Genomic DNA, 25,547 nt, shown 5'->3' on the forward strand with positions numbered 1-25,547 from the left:
AACATACATACTTGGAATTTTACACTAGTGAAGTTTTGGACTAAAATACAAAATATTTTCATGGGACAATTCACTATTTAAGCAATAAAACCCAAATACTTCAAATTTAATTTCCGGTCAGTTTGGGGATAATAATGTGTAGACCACATTCCTTGACTCATTCTGTAATGTAGTTCTGGCTACATACTCTTCCCATGTAAGATGATTTTATGATTAAATCAGGAGGTACTATGGGTGAGGTTTTGATATTAAGTGTTCATCCCTGTTGGCCTTCTTAGATCCTTCCCACATAAATGAAGTTAATTAGATGGGAGAGAGACTTCAGACAATATTGTGGTGGCTGTAACATTCAGATGAATGACTCAGGAACTTCAAAAACAGGCAGATAGTATTTTAAAGACAGAATTACTCTTTCAAGTAGAATTACTACTTATTGAAACTTCTAGGGATGACCACTGAAATTAGTTACACCACCAGTTCTTTTAAAGCAGTACACAAACAAACCTGGTATGTTAAAAGTCCCCTGCAAGTCACTTTTCACATCCTTTTTTTGTTTGCCAATTATATTAAATGCGGACATTTTAATGGATTATTGCTTTTTATTCAAATCTAATACGGAATTTGCAACTTCATTAACTTTGGTGTCATTCCATAAAAACTAGTGGTTTACATGATTGCCCTGGTATTCATCTCTCTGGCATTCTTCTAACAATATTTCTTGTTAAGCTTGACTAGAAAGCAGAGGTCACAAAACCCACAGTTCCTCCATGTTCTGTGAAAACTAACAGCCAGAAAAATTGTAAGTGCGTGCGTGCCTCCACAAGGAAAAACACTTGTAACAAATTCCCTATTCATTCCAGCAGGCAGCAGGCAGCTGCAATCGCCATACACACATTGTTTGGCCAACTGGCATACAGCATGCTATGAATCAGCCACCTGCCCAGCTGCTTACAGCTGCTCCTTGTCTGACCTAACAAGCAGATAACAAGGATAAAGGACAGTGTTAGAAAGCCAGAGAATGTCCAGTACACGCTAGGGGAAAAAAAAAAAAAGGTAAGAAATAAAAGTGGGTACAAAAGAAACAGACTTCTAATCAGTATAATTTCTTTCCCATTTACGCAGAGCAAAAAATCTCAGTGAACTTCTGCTGTGAACTTCAGCTCACAAACTGTTTTTTGTAGCGAGAAACAAATTTAGCACTTTTCTTTGAACAAGACAGGAGTTGATCTCAGGACAGCAAAAATTCCTGACATATTTAAGAAGAACAATTATTTCTCTCTGAGCAATACTGCTCATATTCGTTCTTGTCTAGTTATTTTTGCCTTTGAGACTGGAACATTTTCACCAGCTACATTAGTTAAACTCTGCCTACACTCAGGGTACCATTCCCCTTCTCAGAGCATTAATGACTGAGTGAATTCTCTTGTCCTTCAACTCCTTTATCATTAAAAAATCCCCATAGCTAGCACGAAAGGAAGGCAAACAATGACATGTTTACAGAAAATGCTATTATTTTATGACTGTTTCTTCTCTGAGTTCAAGCAACATATTTCACTTTTGGTAACTCCTAAATAGCAAAATTAATTAGAAGGAGAAGACTGTAGGGTATCTCTGTTGAAATCTGACACCTGATACAGGAATTTCCATTATCAAACAGTGTCTTAGCAGTGTATGTACAGGTCGGCAGGTCTCTGTCCTACAGATCTGAGTATATGTATATACTATATTTAGTATATTTTTTTTATATATATATATAAAAAGACCCACATGGAAGCTGATTGAGCCCCAATGACTGAATCTTGCCTGATTCAATGGCAGAGCTAAGCCAGCAAACTGGCAATAAAGATAAATGCCATCATTTTCTTTTAAAAACAATTGAAGACGGTTTGACTACTCATCTACTTTGGTAGAATGGACAATATCCTAGATAAGATCATAGTCAACTTGTTATTACTGAGTACAGGAAGAGGGTCCCAAGCTGCTCAGATGTACTGCACTTAAGCTCCTCCTGCTTATCACAAACTTTAGAAGTAAAGAGCAGTCAGATAGCTCACTAGACTCAGATTACAGTTAATTATGCTAGGCAATAATCTCCAGACGGAAACTAAGTTTAACTTTGTCTTGGTGGGACAACATATGGTGGATTTGCCTAGAGCTTTTACATCAGACACTTTGAGCTGATATGATTGCTCCCACCAAAAGCCAACTACAATACAATAGCAGGAGTGGGATGCTATTAGCCTGAAGGGGACAACCATCAGTCCAGTTTAGTTCATATTGAAACTAAGACAAGAAGAGGGGTCTTTGTCTGGAGAAAACTCAACATTTCTCAAGGATTTTAGTATCACAGAATCACAGAATCAACCAGGTTGGAAGAGACCTCAGGGATCATTGAGTCCAACCGCTGCCCCTACGCCACCCTGTCAACTAGACCATGGCACTAAGTGCCATGTCCAGTCTTTTCTTAAACACATCCAGAGATGGTGACTCCACCACCTCCCTGGGCAGCCCATTCCAATGTCTAATAACCCTTTCTGTAAAGAAATTCTTCCTGATGTCCAACCTGAACCTCCCCTGGCGAAGCTTGAGGCTGTGTCCTCTTGTCCTGTCGCTAGTTGCCCGGGAGAAGAGGCCAATTCCCACTCCAGTTCCCACTCCACTACAACCTCCCTTCAGGTAGTTGTAGACTGCAATAAGGTCACCTCTGAGCCTCCTCTTCTCCAGGCTAAACAACCCCAGCTCCCTCAGCCGTTCCTCGTAGGTCAGACCCTCCAGACCCTTCACCAGCTTGGTCGCCCTCTTCTGGACTCGCTCCAACACCTCAACATCTTCCTTGAAGTGCGGGGCCCAGAACTGGACACAGGATTCAAGGTGCGGCCTCACCAGTGCCGAGTACAGAGGGACGATCACTTCCCTAGAGCGGCTGGCTACACTATTCCTAATAGAGGCCAGGATGCCATTGGCCTTCTTGGCCACCTGGGCACACTGCTGGCTCATGTTTAGCCGGCTGTCGATCAGCACCGCCAGGTCTCTTTCCACCGGGCCGCTTTCTACCCACTCTTCCCCCAGCCTGTAGAGCTGCATGGGGTTGTTGTGGCTGAAGTGTAAGACCCGGCACTTGTTCTTGTTGAACCTCATGCCGTTGGTCTCGGCCCATCTATCTAACCTGTCCAGATCCCTCTGAAGGGCCTTCCTACCCTCCAGCAGATCGACACTGCCACCCAGCTTGGTGTCATCTGCAAATTTGCTGAGGGTGCACTCAATCCCTACGTCTAGATCATCTATAAAGATATTGAACAGCACCGGCCCCAGAACTGAGCCCGGGGGAACACCGCTAGTGACCGGCCGCCAGCTGGACTTTGCCCCATTCACCACCACTCTCTGGGCTCGACCATCCAGCCAGTTTTTAACCCATTGAAGAGTCCACCCATCCAAGCCCCGGGCAGTCAGTTTGTCTAGGAGGATGCTGTGGGAGACAGTGTCGAATGCCTTACTGAAGTCTAGATAGACTACATCCACAGCCCTGCCCTCATCTACTAAGCGGGTCACTTTGTCATAGGAGACCAGGTTGGTCGAGCAGGACCTGCCTTTCATGAATCCATGTTGGCTGGCCCCGATGCCCTGATTGTCCTGCATGTGCCGTGCAATGGCACTCAGGATGATCTGTTCCATCACCTTGCCTGGCACCGAGGTCAGGCTGACAGGCCTATAGTTCCCTGGATCGTCCTTCCGGCCCTTCTTGTAGATGGGCGTTACATTTGCTAATTTCCAGTCAGCTGGAACTTCTCCAGTTAACCAGGACTGCCGGTAGATAATCGAGAGTGGTTTGGCAAGTTCATCTGCCAGTTCCTTCATTACTCTGGGGTGAATCCCACCCGGGCCCATAGCCTTGTGGGTGTCCAACTGGCACAGCAGCTCACTAACTGTCTCCTCCTGGATCATGGGAGGTTCACACAGCCCCCCGTCCCTAACTTCAGGCTCTGGGGGCCGAGTCTCCTGAGGACAACCGATCTTGACATTAAAGACCGAGGCAAAGAAGGCATGGAGCACCTCTGCCTTTTCCTCATCCCCTGACACTACACTACCCTCCTCATTCAGCAAGTGGTGGAGGCTCTCCTTGACCCTCCTTTTGCTGTTAATGTATTTGTAAAAGCTTTTTTTGTTGTCTTTGACTGTAGCAGCCAAATCGAGCTCTAACTGAGCTTTGGCCCTTCTAATCTTCTCCCTACACGACCTGGCGACGTCCCTATAGACCTCCCAAGTTACCCGACCCTTCTTCCAGAGCAAGTAGGCTCTCTTTTTTTCCTTAAGTTCTAGCCTAAGTTCTCTGTTTAACCAGGCCGGTCTTTTTCCCCGACGGCTTGCCTTCCTACACACCGGGACAGCCTGCTCCTGAATATTTAGCAATTCCCTTTTGAAGCATGTCCAGCCTTCCTGGACTCCTTTGCCCTCCAGGACCGATTCCCAAGGGACTCGTTCCACCAGCCTCTTAAACAGGCTAAAGTCAGCCCGTCGGAAATCTAAGGCAGAAGTTCTGCTCTTGCCCCTCCTTACTTCCCCCACTATCGAAAACTCTACAATTTCATGGTCGCTACTCCCAAGACGGCCACCGACCCTCACATCTCCCACTAGTCCTCTGTTCACAAACAACAGGTCAAGCAGGGCCCCTCCTCTAGTGGGTTCATTTACCACTTGCATGAGGAAGTTGTCCTCCACACATTCTAGGAACCTCCTAGATTGCTTCCTCTCTGCCATGTTGTATTTCCAGCAGACATCCGGCAAGTTGAAGTCACCCACGAGTACAAGGGCCGGCGACCGGGCGGCTTCTGACAGCCGCTTGTAAAACGCCTCGTCCGCCTGCTCATCCTGGTTGGGTGGTCTATAACAGACTCCCACCGTAATGTCCGCCCTGCCAACCTTCCCCCTGATCTTCACCCATAAACATTCAACCTTGTCATCCTCACCATCTTCCTCAATTTAGTAGCAGCTGAATGGAAAACTATCAAGTGAACGTGCACTAGAAGATAACACTGCTACTGTCCAATGCAATAATGGATAGACTTTTTCCAAGACAGGATATACACTAGGATGAGAGGTACATGTTTATTCAAGTATTGCCATTCTGCCCAGATCATATCCATTTGTAAATGTCACTCTTTGCACAGGCTTTTCTGTGTGAAATTAAAGGTGAAAAATGTCACCAGCACAGCCATTTTTTTGCTTCTCTTAGCTAGCCAACATTAAGCTGTGAGAACAGTAGGGCTGGCAAGAATATCCATTATTTTGAGAGATTACACCTGGAACCTGAAGAAATTTTAACTGAGGTTGGATAGTTAGTCTGAACAGTCAGACATCAAACCTGTCTGGCACTGCTATGCATTGTAACCAGCATGCCTGACTGAGTTTTCAAGCTATTAAAGGTGGGTAAGTATAAAGGATTTCCTCATGCCAGTGTAGGAGAAGCCAGGATTCAACATACACATTAGCAAATATTCAATGCTTTCAGTTTATTTCTGTGGAAAACAGTTCTGGTGACTACGTGACTTAATTTCTCAATCACAAAGTAATACTGAACTATTTGCAAATCAAAATGTCTGCACAGGAGTTTTGAACCATTTAGAAGTCATAAACTCAGCACTTCTCCCTGGATTGTCCTCCATCACCCTCTTTGGAAAGCATTTACGTTAGACTTCAACAAACTTTAAACTGTCCTCTTTGACTCCACAATTTTAGTCAATCTGCCTTAACTTTCCTCTGTCCTCTCTGGGTAGGTAAGTTGTTACATGAAAAAATCTAAAAAGCTAATCAAGTGCAAAAGATACAGACACAACTTGCAGCCATAATCGACATGAAGGAACTGTGAAGTTGGTTGTGTTTAGCTTTTAAAACTCTTGAAAGGAGTATGGCACTTCTACCTGCTTACAGTGCAGGTACAAAACAAGAGATTACACAAAGCAAGTGTTCTTAACTTATGTCTATCTGGTGCATGTACTCCCAAGAACAGAATATGGGGACAATCACTTGAAGAATTTATTTTAAATATCAGTGCTTGATTTATGTACGTCTTCCTACCTGAATCACAGAATTCCAACATACTTCTGCTATTACTGGAGCAAACCTCTTGTCCTATGGGACAGTACTTGGAAATTTCTATTTTGTATGTAATTTCTGCTTTGAGATCTGAAAACAGATTTTAAAAGGTGCCATAAATGACCCATGTATTCCTTTTTCCTGTCAGAGCAATTTTTTTCTTTTAATCATTTTATTGACTCTCCATAATATATTGCTATGAAAAATTACAGTTATGCTTAGTAACCCCAAATGCTGTAGCTGATCAGAGCAGTGCTCAGTCTTGCTCCTTAGGGGTGCCAGAAAAAAAATACAATATTGTACAGCCATTATCTGAACTATTTGAAGTTCTTATGACTACAGTAATGTGATTTCTGGAACAAGTAGGTAGCATAAATGTAGTTTACCAGGAGTTTGTGCATATAGATTCTCTTGCTACTAAAAAGGACTAAAACAGAACAAAAAAGAATAATAGGTTGATGTCTATGTACCAAATTCTCAAATCTCTGCAGTGGAGGTTGGGTCATTCAGTTTGGAACACGGCACATATAGGTTGTGATGTACTAAATGTATCAGAGGAATGCACATGAAACTGTCTTAGTCAAATACAGACTTTAAAGAGTTTTGTTTTTATGTACTGCACAATCCTCTTAAGGACGTCTCTGAAAGTAAAATTAATTACAGATAAGAAACCATAGCACTAAATTATTATATTCATGGTAGGCTGGATATCATGAATCATGGCTCATGTTACATTTTTTTCCAAGATTACAACACAATCATGGATTGAACCAAATGGCAAATAGTTTACTTCCCCTTGGCTACTTCATGAGACATTTCTAATACTCAGAACTTTGGGTATAGCACAGTTTGTAGTCTCATACAGAGAAATTCTCATTTGACAGGCTGTGATGTAATTCATAAGTGAACGGAATATAAAAGAGCTAGATTGTGTTAAATCTGTGCAAACGAAAGGAAAATCAGGTCAAGCATTTAAGAAAACCAACCCTCACCTTCTTTGATCACCTCTTTGCACATGTCTCCATCAGCCATACGTTCTGGAGCTAAATTTAACAACTCTTTCAGTTCCAAGTGTGATGGAATCTTAACAGAATCTGATCTGCCATTGCTGGGTTTGCAGAATTCTAACTCAACAGGCAACAGGAAATACTGAAAAATATTAATCACAACAGAATGGTAAGTAAATTTCCTTTGATGTTACTGTACAGTCAACGCTTTTTCAAAACCTTGAAACAGCTTAATTCTAAAGCAATCTAAGAGCTTTTAAGAAAGAAGTCATATGACATTTACACAGCATACACAAAGCTTTGCTCAATACAGAGAAAAAAAATAGTGTTACAGTACTTCAGATTGAGTCAGTGGAGTATAAAGAGTGGATCTGAACTTACAGTTACCAATCAAGTAAAATCCTCATTTATTTCATTGAAAACTTGTTTTTTAGAATTTTGAAAAATGGAGCGAAAAATAGATTTGACTTCTTTTTAAAGAAAGAAGCCAAGCTGGTCCCTCAAACCCCAGAACATGTCTTGGAACTTTCCCTTTACCATGCACATGCCATGGCTTCCTGTTCTGGTTCATTTTTACTCTTAGTGTAACAGTACCTACATAAAACTGCCAACACATCAGGTCCCAGGAGAAACAGCTGATCAGAGTGGAGATTCACAGCAACAGCATCCAAGAATTTTAAAACCACAAATAATACCAGTATTTTCTAATCTGGTAAATATGAAGGCTACAAATATTTGGCAAGTATGAAAATAATTCAGCAAAACAACTTGCAGATGAACAAACACTTATGCATAACATAAAACAATCACTAACATAATAATTAGTAAGAAACAACATGATGATACCTCTTCATCTTTTACAGATATGGTATAGAAGTTCTCTTTAATCCCCTGCAATTCTTTTTTACTCTCTTGCATTTCCATTTCATTTTGGAAAGTCAAACATTCCCTTTAAAAGATTATAAAATAAAGCAAGTTACTTCTTTGTATTACTTCATATCTAAGACTGAAAGTCTTGGCAGTAGCTTTGATAGCCTTATATGTGGCAAAGTTATTTTTTTCTAAATCCATGCTTTTCTAAGAAAGCAATTCCAAGGGATGCTGTACCATTCTGTGTAATTAACTGAAATTCTTCTTCAAGAAATAGTACATTATATGCAGAGTAGAACCACTTAATACTGGGACCTGCCTTAACAAAGTTACACAAAAAAAAAACACACTAAAATTGTTCATCATCTCAACACGTAAGTCTTGTCATGTAAAAATGCTTTCTGCAAAAGCTGCAGACAATTTTCTTCTAATGTCAAGTTTTTCTGCTATATATAAAACTTCTGTAATCTATAACATTGACATTATCTATCTTTTGTCACCTTTCATTTCTATTTTCAGGAATCACTCAGCACCAAAGCAGGCAGAGTGTGCTCACTACTTATTAACATGAAAACTAAAAGTTTGTTCCTTGGTTTAACTGACAAACTTTTACAATGCCAAGAAGTAAAACTCAGGAGTGAGGCTACTACCTGCCTTGTAAAGCAAGGATACAAGCAGAACAGGGATGAAGATTTTGCAAGTAGAAAGAAAACCTTTCATCAGGCTTGCCCCTTGTGGCCATTACAGGCACTAAATCTATAATGACTTTTTAGGTGGATAGCTTCCTCATCCATCCCTGACACCACTATTTTCCTGCAGGAATACTTACGCCTAGCCTTGGGATGCTCACCGAATTTTATCTTCAGCAGAAGTCACTCTATCTCTTTGTCTAAATGCACCTCCCTGTGTGCTCCACTAGGAGATCTGTGTCTAGTGGAGTCCCTCAAGGGTCGGTACTGGGACCAGTTCTATTCAATATATTCATTAATGACTTGGATGAGGGATTAGAGTGCGCTGTCAGCAAGTTCGCTGCTGACACAAAACTGGGAGGAGTGGCTGACGCGCCGGAAGGCTGCGCAGCCATTCAGAGAGACCTGGACAGGCTGGAGAGTTGGGCGGGGAGAAATTTAATGAAATATAACAAGGGCAAGTGTAGAGTCCTGCATCTGGGCAAGAAAAACCCCATGTACCAGTACAAGTTGGGGACAGACCTGTTGGAGAGCAGTGTAGGGGAAAGGGACCTGGGGGTCCTAGTGGACACAGGATGACCATGAGCCAGCAGTGTGCCCTTGTGGCCAAGAAGACCAATGGCATCCTGGGGTGTATTAGAAGGGGTGTGGTTAGCAGGTCGAGAGAGGTTCTCCTCCCCCTCTGCTCTGCCCTGGTGAGGCTGCATCTGGAATATTGTGTCCCGTTCTGGGCCCCTCACTTCAAGAAGGACAGGGAACTGCTAGAGAGAGTCCAGTGCAGAGCCACGAAGATGATTAAGGGGGTGGAACATCTCCCTTATGAGGACAGGCTGAGGGAGCTGGGTCTCTTTAGCTTGGAGAAGAGGAGACTGAGGGGTGACCTCATTAATGTTTATAAATATGGAAAGGGCAAGTGTCATGAGGATGGAGCCAGGCTCTTCTCAGTGACATCCCTTGACAGGACAAGGGGCAATGGGTGCAAGCTGGAACACAGGAGGTTCCACTTAAATATGAGGAAAAACTTCTTTACGGTGAGGGTAACTGAACACTGGAACAGGCTGCCCAGAGAGGTTGTGGAGTCTCCTTCTCTGGAGACATTCAAAACCCGCCTGGACGCGTTCCTGTGTGATATGGTCTAGGCAGTCCTGCTCCGGCAGGGGGACTGGACTAGATGATCTTTCGAGGTCCCTTCCAATCCCTAACATTCTGTGATTCTGTGATTCTGTGATCTGGACTCCCACCTTGAGAAGGCTGGTAGCTTCGCTAGTAAACTGCGGATCAGCAGGTCAGAGCTATTTCTGTAAAGGTTCACACTAGTATCTTTTTCTCCCGTGACTGGTATTTTTGAAAGTCATTGCAGATTTGGATCATGTTCTCTTCACTGGATATTTACAGTACTCACATGTGCACACAGTCTTATGTCCAAGACTCACTGTGAGATCAGGGCTCATGTTTGAAAAAAACAGGCAGACAACCCCACTCCTCCCTGTTCTGTTACTATATAGGTACAGTTAAATCAGTCAAAATCTGCTTTGCCTTGCTTGTGAATCATGCAACCCTATCAAGTGCAAAGGAAGCTATACAAGTCATCCAGACATGGAGTAGATCAGCGCAAAATTTAGCCAGACTGTATGTATACAGATGAATACATGTACAAAATACTAGGCACATTCTGAATATAACTTATACCTGTTTTAATGTACCAGTTTGTTCAAATTCCTGACATAAGACATCATTCAATTAAATGCAATCAACCAGCAATATGAAAGTGAGAAAAACATAGGGATAATATTTGAACTTGAAGAAATACAATTCAGCAGGGTAAGAGCATGGATTTACTGACAGCATGACTGAGAGGAAAGAAGCAACATGGGAGCATGTGTAAAACCCTGACCCAACTAAATTTAGTGGTATTTTACTGATAGGAAATCAGTCAGTCTGAGGGAGGACCAGGTCCCTTAAAGATGGACTTTTTCTCAGTATTCTAAAACTAAAATCCTAAGCACATTTCACACTTACAGAATGTAAAAATGACATAATTTCATTTATCCAGTTTTCTTAAATAATGCATATAAATTTAACCCTACTAATTTTTTCATAAGTAAGAATAAAAGCTGAAGTTTACCTGATGCAAATATAAACTAGTTAAAATGTAACATATGACAGAAGATATTAAAATGTTAATGGCATTACACACAGAATATTATTTTTGTTTAATGGTATACAACAATTTGTAGATATACCTGAAAATGTTCTCTTCCGTTAAATTCTGTCCTTCAGAATCTAAAAGGGGATCTTTCACTAAAAAAAACTTTAGTCTGCTCAGAAGTACAGATGAAGTGGGCAGTTTTTTACGAAAATTTTCAAGATTATCAATAAAAACAAGTTCCTCTTCCATAAATAAATCTGAAGAAAAATAAGAAAAAAGACATTAACAAACAGTATAAACATAATAAGAATTACTGGAACAAAGAGAATTGTTGAGTAACTGTTGGAATGCTATAAATGTCAGCAAAACAATAACTACTTTTTTACTTCAAATATTTTAGGATTTTTAAGCTTGAAATGCAACAAAGTGCAGACTTCCAAGGGTTCACATCTTTAGCTTTCTTTTTCTTCTTCTTTTGTCTTATATAACACCTGTTAAAAAGAAAAGGTACTTTCTTTTCATTCCCTTGTTTGCAATGTAAAGCATGATAAAGGAACTTTTGAGGTAGGTTTTGGCTGAGAAACTTAGTTCAGTGCAATTTTTAACGCAGAAATGAGGCAGTCTCTCCATACACATCTAAACCTAAATGCTAATTCTCTAATTCTAAAGCAACAAAAAATTTATTTACAAAATGAGCAGACAGAAAATACAGATTACAAATTATTATAATTTCAAGAAAGATGATATTATGGATCTTAATTTCTTTTGAAATTAAGTTCTGTGTCTCCGTGAGACAGAACTGATGCAGTAATCACAACTCTGATGCAATCCTTTATATTTGCAATATAATACACACATATATATACACACATACATATTATACATACATAACATAATAGAAGAGAAAAGGGAGTTTTTTGTTGGTCTTCCTTATTTCTTACCAACATGGAGACCTCCTCATTCCCACATCCCCCTTTCACTCCCAGAGTGACTCCCTGTCTGTAATAACGCTCCTTTCCTTCCTAGTGGCTGGAAATCATAGAATCACAGACTGGTTTGGGTTGGAAAGGACCTTAAAGATCATCTAGTTCCAACCCCCCTGCCATGGGTAGGGACACCTTCCACTAGACCAGGTTGTTCAAAGCCCCATCCAACCTGGCCTTGAACACTGCCAGGGAGGGGGCAGCCACAGCTGCTCTGGGCAACCTGTGCCAGTGTCTCACCACCCTCACAGGAAAGAATTTCTTCCTAATATCTAATCTAAATCTCCCCTCTTTCAGTTTAAAACCATTCCCCCTCATCCTGTCACTACTTGCCCTTGTAAAAAGCCCCTCTCCAGCTTTCCTGTAGCCCCTTCAGGTACTGGAAGGCTGTTAGAAGGTCTCCCTGAAGCCTTCTCTTCTCCAGGCTAAAGAGCCCCAACTCTCTCAGCCTGTCTTCATAGGAGAGGTGCTCCAGCCCTCTAATCATCTTCGTGGCCCTCCTCTGGACTCACTCCAACAGCTCCATGTCCTTCTTATGTTGGGGGCCCCAGAGCTGGACGCAGTACTCCAGGTGGGGTCTCATGAGAGCAGAGTAAAGGGGCAGAACCACCTCCCTCAGCCTGCTGGCCACACTGCTTTTGATGCAGCCCAGAATACAGTTGGCAGTTTTTAAAAATGGTAGAATTAATACTTCCCTCAAAAGTCAAAAGACTTTTGCTAATATTTCCTTCTTTAACACAAACAGAAAAAGGGTTGGCAGTGACACATCGGTTACATTGAAATATAATTATTGATCTGCTAATTCAATAAACAGTCACCAGAACAGTGAGTACTTTAATGTTCTCCCATAAAAAAATCTAGTCTCTTTAGCTTGCTTATTTATGTTTGTTAAATAATAATCTGTAACTTCAAAAAATATAAACTGTTTTATGAAATTTATACTTTTTTTTTTCTTTCAGAGACTCCTGTCTATGGAAATTTAGCTCTCTTGATTGTTCCTATGAAAGTAATAGCTCAGACAGGAGAAAGCATCTGAATTATTTTTATTCTCTTTCTAAGCACACAATATAGCGAGCTTTATTAATTATAGAAACCTTCTGCCATATGCCACCTAATTTTGAAAAAAAAATCAGGTAATTACTTAATCAGATGAATTAAGATTACTGTCTGTCAATTATTAACTGTAATACACTTGCATTGTTGATACTATATAGGTTCCTAGTAAATGTTCTCTTGTACAATATTGTATCAAGAACCACCTGCCTCCTCTGTGTGACTGTGGAAAAAAGCTCTTAGTAAATTATGACATGGCTTTTCTTTTCTGGAGTAATATAATTGACTGATGGGCAAAAAAAAAACTGTATTGAAAAAATAAACCTGATATAGTTCAGAATAATAAATCATAATACATTAGAATCAAACACTTTCTCAACATTTTGCTTTCCGTGATCAGAATTCATTATATCTGCTAGGGCACTACTAATCATAAAATTTCAGAAAACATATAGTAAAACTACCCAGTTTGAACAAATCAGAAACTGCTCACTTCTTTTCCTCCTTGAAACAGTAAAAGAATATGCCACAAAGATATGATTTTATTGAGGTACAAAGGATCATTAGCATTTTGATCAATGTGTGGTAAGATCTACTTATTGTGATACATTTTGTCACCCTCTGCCATATGTTTCATCAGCCTGAAACTTCTTTTGGCTTGCATCTACCTTGAACAACCCCTGCTTCTCCAGGGAACAAATCTTTCTTAAATGGTTATAACTTCTACAACTGCAAAGGCTGTGATCACCCAAATGATCTCTTCAATATCTATGGGTCATGCGCAAAAAATTATGGAAGTTAACAAGCTGATTCAATGGGAAGTTAGAAAACAGTGAATTAAATACTTTACCTTGCCATTGTTCTTTAAATTCAGTGGCATAGTCAGTCTTCAAATATTTGTCTTGGGTGGATTGCTCCTCAAAAACATTCTTCATAAGTAAAAAAGGTCCTTCTATGTCAGTCTGAGAGCAGGGATTTGAACTTGGAATAACTTCCATTAATTCATTACTAATATGGAACTCTACAGAAGAGACAGGTTTCCTAAAAAGCAGAAAAAAACCCCTGATACTTAAGCTTTTGTAAAAACACTATCATAACTTCCCTGACTCCTCAGTGAATCAACGGCACTCAAAAAGATACTGTAAGAACTTTGATAATCACCATATTCACTGAAGAAGATTGGAAATTACAGAATTGTTATCATTGTTTACTAGATCCACGATCAAATCATATGTTTAATTCTTCCCCAAGAAAAAGCCTTTTAAGTTTACCCCCAGAACTAAATTAAACAAAAGGATAATGGCTGGAAAAAAGCATCAAACCTATTGATGTCATAACATTTATGACAAAAATCTGCTGCTGGGTTAAATGTATAGTCATGTTTCAAAAATCATGTAGAAACTTCAAGTACAGCAGTAACTGCAATGGGGAAAAGAAAGGATAAATGAAGAAACAAAACCACTTCATTTTCCTGTCACTTTTCACAGTACTCTCAGTACTACTATTATTTGTCAGGAAAAAAACTTGCTTGCCAAATAGATAGGAAAACCGTTTGACTATAGAAAAAAAAATAATCATAGTCCTGAGCTAATTATGCATCTGGACAAAAAATTTGTAATTGTTAATTAAAATATGGTCGTGTTAATGTTATGTTATCCATGTAAATTGACTGGAACAATAAATTGACTTTGACTGATGAGTACTGACATTTCTGAAGAACCCAAATTTTCTGCTCATATATACTTATTGAAATTAATATTCTAATTTGAGACAACTGATTTCTCAACTGTGCATCCTATTGATTTATTAATTTTTTACTACTTTGCATTACACAATCTTGCCATTTGATAGCCATCTGGAGGTAAATCTCACAAACTGAATCAGTATATGAGTGTACCTCTGAATTTCGATATAGACCTTCATGTTTAGGCAGCAATAGTGAGGTATCTCTACTACATGACTTAAAAAAAAATCAATTATTTTACAAGAAAGTACAGCTCAAAAGTTAATTTTGAAGCTACAAGTAGTATAGTTCACAAGCAATAACTAGGCAGTATTGATAACAATTAATGTCCAAACTTCAACATGGCATAAGCCTTTGAAAATCCACGAATCTTAGAAAACTCTGCCAAGTTACACAGGGGCCAACTTCACTGAAATCAATGGGTTTCCGTATAGTTTTATAGGTAGATCATGCCTAAGTGAGTTGCTGATTTGAGACTACATGGGCCAGACTTTTCCAGAGTCAAGCCCTTAGTAAGGCTGTTCTGGAAAACAGGAAATATTTTAAATTACAGATTAAGTATGGAAACATATGTTCAAGTCATATAGCTATGCTTGTACAGGGTTTTGAACACAGAATATACTACATTAGAATTAACATATTTAGCTTCAATTAGATCTTTATAATACGAAGTAAAACTTTCAGCAGTATTTTTGAAATATAGACAGTTGAGTCCCATCATCAAAATAAACATGGCAATTAAGTGCATGTACTAATGCTAGTAAGGGGGTTTATCCAATTAAATCATTTGGCAGCTTCTAGGAATTATAGACTCACTTCCTTATCTCCTTTCCTGCCAGGTGTCCTCTCTCACAAACACATCCTTTCCTCTCAAGTTTAACTCTTTGCTCCTTATTTCCTAATCTCACTCCATTTTTCACCGGTACACAGACTCAGCCCACTTCATTTTAAAATACATTAAGTGAAAGAATCTCAAATTTTCTGTAACTGGAATCTAACAAATGCACTGATTTCCTGAGATTTATCTAGGTATTATAACTAACAAGTGCTAAAACAACAGGTAAAAGTAAATAATGTTTGGTCTAATAAAACTTCTTCTTTCTTGGCATTTAATATCCCTTGAGATGGCATCTAACTGGTTCCTGAATTGCTCACTGTTGATATCTAAACCACATTGTGTCTTTATAACTACTTCTTCGGGAATTTCTTTTTCTGTTACTGTTATTAGTCTAGACATGTCTTTGCATGGATTCTGTAGCATCCTCATAACATTTATCACTCTCTGAAGGTGAAAAGTGATTATATTACCTATAATAGTCTTATTTCTTTCTGAAGATGCAGAATGTAATTTCAATTGTTCTCCAGTGCAGCTTTCGGCATTAATCTAAACGTACAGTTCAAGCTTATTATAAGGCAGAATCATTTCAGATGCAATTAATTTTGTAATTACTTTTTTTGGTCATAAAATCTCAAAATCTATATAGTGTTCTTTAAAAATGCAGTGGTGTACTGGTTACATTGATAGATGCTGGATTGAACTAAAACTTTAAAATATAATCAAATGCTTCCAGTTCACAGGATCACAGAATCACAAAATGGTTGAGGCTGGAAGGCATCTCTGGAGGTTGTGTAGTCCAACACCAGTTAAGCTATTCTAACGCAAGTCACCAAAATATCATTTCCAGGTTGGCTTCAGCAACCTAAACAAGTTAGTACATTTTTTTAAACTTTGACTTTGCTATTTCTATAGCATAATAAAATTTCTGTATCTATGCAAAACTGTTCTTTTCTTTATTTAAATTTTTTAATTTTCCATTTTTTGTGTTCAGCAGTTAAAATCACCCTAACTTTCACATAATGTGCACCCTTTATAACTCAAATGTTAGGGGAGAGTTAGGGCTTCAGGTCCAAACTTTTAGAAGTACTCAGACCTTTCTCCACTTAGTACTGCAAGCCCGAGGACAAGATGCAAAGGAGGGACTATAGAGCTAAAAGTTAGCCACTTCAACATCTGTTAGTTATCTGAATCCTAGAGAGACATGAAATGACAAGAGAAGAATGGCTGTTAGCCTGTAGAGTGCATTTCCAATCGCCCCAAGAGAAGAATGCAAGCATCACAAGGAAACCCACTCAATTCTCCTACTAAGCATTATAAAATATCTATCTCGCTATTGTGTTCAGAAGAAAAAGACTATAACTATGGATCCAAAGGACCAAAGCCGAGAACATTTTCCAGTTATTTGTTGCTTTTCTTTTCTTTTTCAAAAAAAAAAAGGAAGTTGTATTTAAAATCCCTATCAAAATCATACTGAAAGTTACAAAGGAAGTCACTGAAACGTTAGAAAACTTTTCACTGGACTTTGACTCTGTTTAAAAACTGACACTATGTTATGCACTACTGGGTGCTTTGTTTGGAAAGCTGTGATCATAGACAATTCTTTTTTTCAAATCTTCTAGTTGACTTGAGTAATAAAAATTGTCCAATGCTGTTATCTTCTCTATTAAGCATATGGCTGTAGGCCATTTAACAAAAGCCAAGTTGAAATCAAATACACTATCTTGGATATTTCTAATAGCATTCTGAGAAAAACAGAAAAGGAACTCATTAGCATTCACAAGATTCCCATAAAATTGGTAATATATAATCTACATTCCCTAAAAAAAAACAAGATTGGCACACACTCATGCTGTGTGCCAATCTAAGACATTGAACTCCTAGTCTTTCGAAGTATTTGGCATTTTTCCATGTTAAAGCACTAGTACTCTCCAATCAACTTCAGTTATGAGCACTCATCTTCTTTAGGTCTGCCAGAAAATAAGAGGAGCACATTCAGCAGATATCTGCAGAGTTTTTGCTTCAAATGACTTGCCCAAAATCACACAGGAGCTTTCACAAAGCCAAAAGCAGAATCAGTTCCCCACGCAGCATTTGACTTCCTTAACCAAGCTCTATGAATTACATAATACTAGGAAAACATAACCTCTCCAAAGTCTATAATGGTTATTAACTAATGATCGAAGAATTATACTGAAGAACACCAGGAGAGTTAACTATCCTTTTAAATTAAGGGTAAAGATTTTTTTTTTCTAAAACCTCCCATTATGTGGTTTTTATTCTAGTTTTCTTCTCCTGCCGTAACCATGTCTTTGAAGAGCTATGCACTTCCTTTTCATGCAGTACCACTTCTACACGAAAAGCACCTCTCCATTGCTACAATTGAGGCAGAATTTCACAGCCAGCCACATCATTCATTGCACTGCACTGATCCACTCTATGAGCATGATCATTTCTGTACCATGAATGAGCAGAGGGTTATGCCAAAAAAATAGTATGTAGCAATGCAATTAAAGACTGGATCATAGTGAAATCACAGAAGACTGCCACTGTAAGGTACTGGCAAGTCTGGTGCTGGCATTTTCTGTACATGATTACTTAATTCTCCAACCACGAGTCTTTTTCACAACCATTTTTTAATTCAGATTTGAAGATAACATAGATTTTAGACAGGCCTGTAAAACCAAAAATGTAATTCCTCTTATTTCTTTCACACTGTTGTTTGAGAATACACACAATTTACTGGGTTTGCAGGACCATAATTTTCTTTCATGTCTTATGTATGCTGTAAAGACTGTTGCAAACCTGTTTTAGAAATGAATTCTGTTTCAGAGTTCATCTGATACATTTTGACTTTATACATAATTTTAAAATAAATACAGCTATCTTCAATTGCTATTATGCAAATTTGAATTTTTGTAGCTGCCTTTTACACCTTTTCAAATAACCTTCTCCAAACAGCTGTATCTACAGTTGCGAGGGAGAGGGGGGCGGGAAAAATGTCCTCGTGGTTTATTTTCACATTCATGCGCAGATTTCAGAGACTTTCTCCAATGTCATAAACAGATTACAGAAACATTACAAAAATGAGATAAAGAAGCAGAGAACTCCATATAAACACAATACTACTTTTAGTGAAAAAGCCATCTTTAAGCTGACTGCTACAGTGTACAGCTCCAGAGCACTGTACACTTGCTTCTGTCAGAAAACATTTCCATATTCTGTTATCATCATTACCTTACGATTCACAAAGTACATGAATGATATCAAAGGAATCATATATGTTTTTAACTTAAGGTTACTGACTTTTCCAGGAAATCCTCCACAGATAAACTTTTCTTCCACTGATCCAATACCGAAATGGCCATCATGTTCTGTGTTGAAGTAACTGAGACAAAAAGAGAATCGGAAATATTAAAATTAATTTTTATGCATTGATCAAACCACTGCAGAGGCTAACAAAACTTTACACAGGACATACAGAAGAAACAATGCTTTTAGTTTCCATTAGCAAAAGTAAATGCAAATACACCAGAAAGCTGCAAATACTTTTTATATATATGTTTACCTCTATGCTTGGAAATCCCCATTTTTTTCCACATCTCAAAACCTCAGCATCATCTTTCAAACCTCTCCCAACTAATTAGATTTAGTATTTTACTTATCTCTGATCATTGCTTTTCTTCTATAACCACATGTCCAGATAGAAAGTTTTCCGGAGATCTCTACAAACTAATCAAGTATCACCTTCATTTAAGGTGCCATACACAAATAGATATCCATAGCCCATTTGTTTGTACTTAGGCAATGAACATGTTCTACCTTCAAGAGCTATATGAATTGACATACTGCTACTTCTGGAAATATTTTTTTTTTTACCAGACGTATTATATTATGCACAAACACAAGCTTTTCCTTTAATCCACACTAAATCCAAGCTAAAATATAAGGACTATACAACCTACTTCTAGTCCATGGTTTCCTATACTTATCATCAGCAAAAAGTCCAGTGAGATGATACTTTTCATCTTGATGTAAACAGGGAGGAAAGCAAAGTGATAATCTCCAGATGGAAAACTTCTGCCTTGCCATGCTCTGCACAAAAAAAGGCATGTGATAAAATTATGAGACAGTTCCATTCTTTTTCTTTTTGTACCTCTTCAAACAGTCTCACAGTTTTCAAGTGTTTTTAACTAGAGCACAATATTTTAAACTTTATTTTTTTGTAAAACTGACACAGTCCAAACTAAGAGAAGATATTAACATTTACCTGACCCAATATTTAACTTCTAATCTACACTTCTGCACATGCAAAACTGCTTATATGCTTAGCTACACTTACCTAAACTTAGCATGTGCAATTACAAGTGCTTATCTTAACACTGGCGTTGGTCTCCTGAACTGACACATGTGTATAAGATGACCAGAAACAATTTAAAATCATTCCTACTATTGCTGTTTTAAGTGCCTATAAGATTCTAAAGCCTCTCAGCTTTCATGTGCCATTATGAGCTTAAAAAGCCCTATATAAATCCTTTTATCTTCAGTAAAATCAACAGGGGAGCATGGTAGTAATCAATCAACTGAATTCTAGAATGAAATAGTCAACATGGCAACTTCAGTAGCTCTTCACTGAAGATGACCTTCAATAAACTATCCAACAGTTCTTTTGTCACAAAAGCCCACATGCAGTACTGTATAAATAGCATAGAACCACAGAATAAACAGCGAGTTTAGGAAGCAGAGAAAAATGATTCTTACACAGGGGTTTGGATTTAACAAGTTTATAGCTTTGAAAGAAGTTGTCCTCAAAAATTCTGGGTGTGAAAGGCATATTGGAAAAGGCAGCTAGCTATAGAAACATGGGAGAATATAATGAATGAGACTAGAAACTTCTCTCTAGTTCTCAGCCCATTGCCTGACTTCAGCTGTTGCTTCAGGTCCTAGAAGAAATGTCCATCTATTTCAGCATATGCTGTCAAGCCAGTTATGGCTTGTACTGTTAGACATCTCAGGTGACAAACTAGAAATAGTTCACTGACTTGGATTGCTACCAGAACAACAGTGCTGCTGGTGCACTTTTCAAACCTTCCTGGATAGGCCGAGAGAAAATTAAAAAAAAAAAAAGAAAAATAAAAAAGACATGGGAAGCAATGTAAACAAACACTGTCACTTCTGTGACAGGTCACCATTACAGATTCTTTTTCCATTTCAGTTTAATCCTTTGTGGGGTAGTTACAATTCTGTAAACAGCAATTAATTTTAACAAAAAGGCAAAAACTACTGCCACCATAGCATCTTTTCTTTAGAAGGCTCTTACAAAAAATTGATAAACACCATACTGATCCAATGCATTCCCTCTTGCCTAAGTTAAAGCATGATGTTTCCCCAGTGATCTTCTTTACAAATTCTGAACAAAGAAGGCAGAAACAGACAACTACAGGCAACTGGACCTAGGACTTCTATATGTTACTGGCCATACATCAGTTTAAGTAATCCATATTGAAGTTACTGCTAAAACAGCTGCATTTATCACAAAATAAAGTACAGCTAGTGAAGTTCCTGGTAGAGATCACAGGAACAGAAAGAGCTGATGATAACCTTTCTCTTTGTTAAAACAAGCTGTAAGGATTGTGACGTAAAAGCTTTTCCAAGTACTCTGAGGTTACAGAAGAATGACCTGCTGGAGTTTAAGTAGAAACTACTGAACAAGTAAATACAAGAAATAATATGACAGAGATCGGAAAGAAATCTTAAACATCAGTATGTGGTTTTATTGAGGCTAACTTTAGCTTAATAGCTAAAATTGTTTTCAATCACTGCTGTTTGTGAAGTGGAATAAATACGTCCTAGGGCTTAGATAATGGCTTTAAACCAGGAAAATTGTGCATTTTACAGAACATTTTAAATGAATTTCCAAGGGTACAGTTTAAGCTGAATTAGTTCACTTCACAAAGTCTGCTAATACATAGCCTTTCTTGCCTTTCTCAAATATAGAAGTGTTTTTCAAGGCCATTATTAACGGCTATGGCATTTAATCAATGCATATTTACCACTATTTCTCAAGGAAATGTAAAGGTCTCTGCAAATTTCTCTTCTAACTGAAAGATACTATGTGCATTTTTATAGTTCAGTACAGCTTGCATATATTGTCAGTTCATAACATAAGAGAAAGCTGAACATATAAGATGACTTTGTAATCACACCTACAACAATCAGTAGCTTGAGGAATCAAACTCTTGTCTTTAATGACTGAAAAGGCACCTTTCTTCAAAGATACATTTATACCAGACAGCTGCAAATACTGTATCTGGGGTTGATAAAATGCAAAACAGGGTACATTAAGAGCAGGATTCCACATCCAGTTGAGCCAGATCTGTGCAGGTATCAGTTTGATACACTCATTGAATTCCAGCATTTCCTAAGAACTGGAAGCATCAGGCAAGTGCATTTGATACATCAGATGCCTGAAAAGTCAATTTAACTATCATGTACTTTCCAGCAGGAGGGCAGAAGTTAGGCATAAGAGTGGAAATAGAAGCTGCTGTTTTAGCACAGCATATCCCTTGTACAGTCAGGTCTGTAATACCTTTAAATTTGTGATTACATCCATTAACCCCTTCTGGTAGTATTACAGAGCAACATTCACACTCTCTTCCAGCGCAGCCATTCAGCAGGTCACTAAACTTTTCTCTTCTACCACTTTTCATTTGTCCTGCTGTTAGCACCGCCCAACTCCTCAAAATTCAGGCAAGAAAAGCCATGAATTGTAATTCTTCTCTTTTGCACAACAGCCCACAACATGTTTGCTAACACACCTATTTTTTATTCACAGATAACAAAGAAACATCTGAAGATCAAACTGAATGGAACTACTGTGAGAAGGTTTTCACACAACTATTGAAAGACAGATTGCATACTGTTGGAGTTAGAACAGAAAAAGAAGTTCTGGCTGCTACAGTCTAAGAAAACACTAGGCACATACACAGGTACTATGTGGAATAATTCCTGCACTCTAAGGAAAGGGATGTGGGCAATGTGTTTCATAACGTGGATCTCAGTTTACCTGCAAGTACTACTGCTGGACCACTTCCCAGGCTGCATTTCTCCAGCTACATGCCAGGAGGGCTTGTGTATGCACTTGTACTCTCCCTGAACTCTTGAAGGCATCATGCCTTGCTACCTCATTCTTCTGCTCACACACTAGAAATATCCCCTCTTGGCAAAGAACCACTCTGCCAGGTAAGTTTTTATTTGGCTCATAGCTTTTATTTAAAAATGTAAAAAACTCAATTTGAAAAGTAAAAATTCAATTTGAAAATTACAAACTCAATTTGAAAATTATAAACTCAATTAAGTAAGGCAGTGTGCTTCAGTGATAAGCAGTTGCTAACATCACACAGATGGAGACAGGAAGGAAAACAAGACTTCATAAGGTTTCTATGTCTTAACTGATCAACATGTATAAAGCCAAAACTTTCATTGTATATGTGAAAAAACCATCTCCTCTCCATGAATTTAATCTAAAACATCATAAAAACTCTTCCCTACCATCAGCAGGGAATACAGCATTTTGTATCACTATCCTAATACATATTAAAGTAGCTAGAAAATTAGATTCGGTCTCCAAAAAGGTAATTAATTGAATTTTATGCATTAGTAGGCACAGTGCACTCTCCAAAGAAAGCTGTAAGCAGGAAACTGGCTACAAAACACAATTATAAGTGCAACAGACACTAAAAAAATGAATGCTCTTCAGTTTTGGCAAAATTGTATTTTAATTTACTAAAAAAACCTGTAATCACTTCACTATATTATCCCAGCAAATACAGTACAACAACCTCACCGAAACAGAATTCCTGTGAAAGTAGCTGTCTATATCCTTTTTTCATGTGCGTTCAATCTTCAGTTACTGCCATATTTCTTTCAGAATATTAAGAGAAATAATAAAATTATACCTCATATAAATAGTCTGTTGAGTGATACTTTAAAGCTGCAAACATCTTGTTTTGTGATGTTTCAACACTTCACTTGTCTAGAAGATATACAGAATATGGATTAGTCAAAAACTTCCTATAGAAAGCAAAAATGTTAAAAGAGAAGGTTGAAATTAAGGTTCAGACAAGAATAACTTCCTGACTTCTCCTAGCACATGCACTTTGGACTGAATTTCCTATAAAAGGCGGCTACCCAAGGCATTCAGTATTCTTCCTTTGGAAGGACGTAACAAACTAACTACAGACGTTGTACACTAGATTTTTATCCAAAGGAACAGAGCTTTCGGGTTTTTTTTTTTTTAGCTATGTCTCTTGCTGTTTGTTTCACAGAAAACCTTTCAAAGCATTAAGTGAATGTAAGCAACACCAATTACCTCCCCTAAGCAATAATTTTGAGAAATGAACTGATTCAATTAATTTTTATGGATTACAAATCAGCTTTTAAAGACAGTAGCTCAGCTATCTATACTATTAACTTTTCACTGCCCCAAGTATTTACAAGGGGACTTTTTTTCTCTCCTTCAGTTTTACAAGGGAAAAGATGATTCTATAGGCTACTCATGAGCAAGAGGTCCTGCTGGAACACCAGGTCTCTAATTTAGTCGATGTTTTGTGAGACCCCACCTGGAGTACTGCGTCCAGCTCTGGGGCCCCCAGCATAAGAAGGACATGGAGCTGTTGGAGTGAGTGCAGAGGAGGCCACGAAGACCATTAGAGGGCTAGAGCACCTCTCCTATGAAGACAGGCTGACAGAGTTGGGGCTCTTCAGCCTGGAGAAGAGAAGGCTCCGGGGAGACCTTCTAGCAGCCTTCCAGTACCTGTAGGGGGCCTGCAGGAAAGCAGGAAAGGGGCTTTTTACAAGAGCATGTAGTGACAGGACGAGGGGGAATGGTTTTAAACTGAAAGAGGGGAGATTTAGATTAGATATTAGGAAGAAATTCTTCACTGCAAGGGTGGTGAGACACTGGCACAGGTTGCCTGGAGCAGCTGTGGATGCCCCCTCCCTGGCAATGTTTAAGGCCAGGTTGGATGGGGCTTTGAGCAACCTGGTCTGGTGGAAAGGTGTCCCTGCCTATGGCAGGGGGGTTGAAACTAGATGATCTTTGAGGTCCCTTCCAACCCAAACCATTCTATGATTCTGATGGGAACCAGGAGTGAGATGAAAACTATACAGGGACAGAGGTATGGTGTAAGCGCAAAACAGAATATATTGTTGCTCAGGTATGCATAAGGTAAGAGAATACTTGCTCTTAAGTAAAAGTAGGTAGGAGAGTCAAGGCTAAAGAAAGATAATTCTATCCAAAAGTGTACGATGTAAGTGAAACATAACCAATGTGAATTGTAGGGCCGTAAGAAAACTGGTGACAGAAAGCTGCCTCAGTGACATGGTATTAGGCTAAAACTGCCTAGGTAACAGCATTGGAAATACCAAATTTGGGTATGGATGTATGAGAGTTGGGACCAATAAGGAAAAAGTAATTAAGGGCTCATTGCTTACTTGAGAAGAGTTTGGACAGAGAAAAAGAAGTGCAGGGGAGGTAAAAAGATGGGTTCAGGGAAGAAAAGAAAGAGGGAATAAGGTATAGAACCAGATGGAGAACAAAGCAGAGGGGAACCTTCTGATGGTTAGAGACAGTGGTGAACCCAACCAGAGGCCTAAAAACACTGGGGATACGAAGGAAAACCCTTTGTACAACCTGTTGGACTCTCCATCAGGTCTACATCCAACAGACTTGGTGTGGGAGGTTGGAGCAAGAAGGCATGCGTTTGTAAGAAGGGATAGATTTATACCTTAATACTAAGTGCAGGAGGACAGGGAACAGAACTGCAATTTAATAGTATTGATGTGTATCACTTATTAAGATTTCTTTACAGCAACATAACGATGCATTCACACAAATACTAAGCAACAGAATTGCAACAATTACTCCCAGTGATATAATTGTGAATTAATACAGCTAATAGTAGTGAACTGCTTAGTAGACACTTAAAGTACTACTAGTTTCTTAAGGGTGTGTCACTTACTCAGTAAACATCAAAACCATCTCAATAAAGGTATGTTTCAAGTTTTCAATTCAAAACAGGAAGAGTGGGACTTTGAAATACCAGCCTGTGAGGATACAAGGAAAT

The 25,547-nt window shown here is 38.7% G+C and overlaps 1 protein-coding gene across 1 annotated transcript in view; it reads right to left on the bottom strand.

Annotated features, from left to right (window-relative positions):
* The window catches only part of SHOC1 (shortage in chiasmata 1), a 62,211-nt gene extending 38,788 nt beyond the window's left edge, over positions 1–23,423 (bottom strand). The window contains exons 1-8 of the mRNA XM_068423910.1: positions 23,379–23,423; positions 19,386–19,515; positions 18,727–18,808; positions 13,692–13,882; positions 10,900–11,062; positions 7,944–8,046; positions 7,083–7,239; positions 6,073–6,180 (exon numbers count right to left, since the gene is read on the bottom strand). Coding sequence (XP_068280011.1) covers positions 6,073–6,180; positions 7,083–7,239; positions 7,944–8,046; positions 10,900–11,062; positions 13,692–13,882; positions 18,727–18,808; positions 19,386–19,515; positions 23,379–23,423 — 979 coding nt within the window. The remainder of the gene's footprint in view (positions 1–6,072; positions 6,181–7,082; positions 7,240–7,943; positions 8,047–10,899; positions 11,063–13,691; positions 13,883–18,726; positions 18,809–19,385; positions 19,516–23,378) is intronic.
* Between the last annotated feature and the right edge of the window lie 2,124 nt (positions 23,424–25,547).

The sequence above is a fragment of the Nyctibius grandis genome, chromosome Z (genome assembly GCF_013368605.1).
Source record: "Nyctibius grandis isolate bNycGra1 chromosome Z, bNycGra1.pri, whole genome shotgun sequence".
Lineage (NCBI taxonomy): Eukaryota > Metazoa > Chordata > Aves > Nyctibiiformes > Nyctibiidae > Nyctibius > Nyctibius grandis.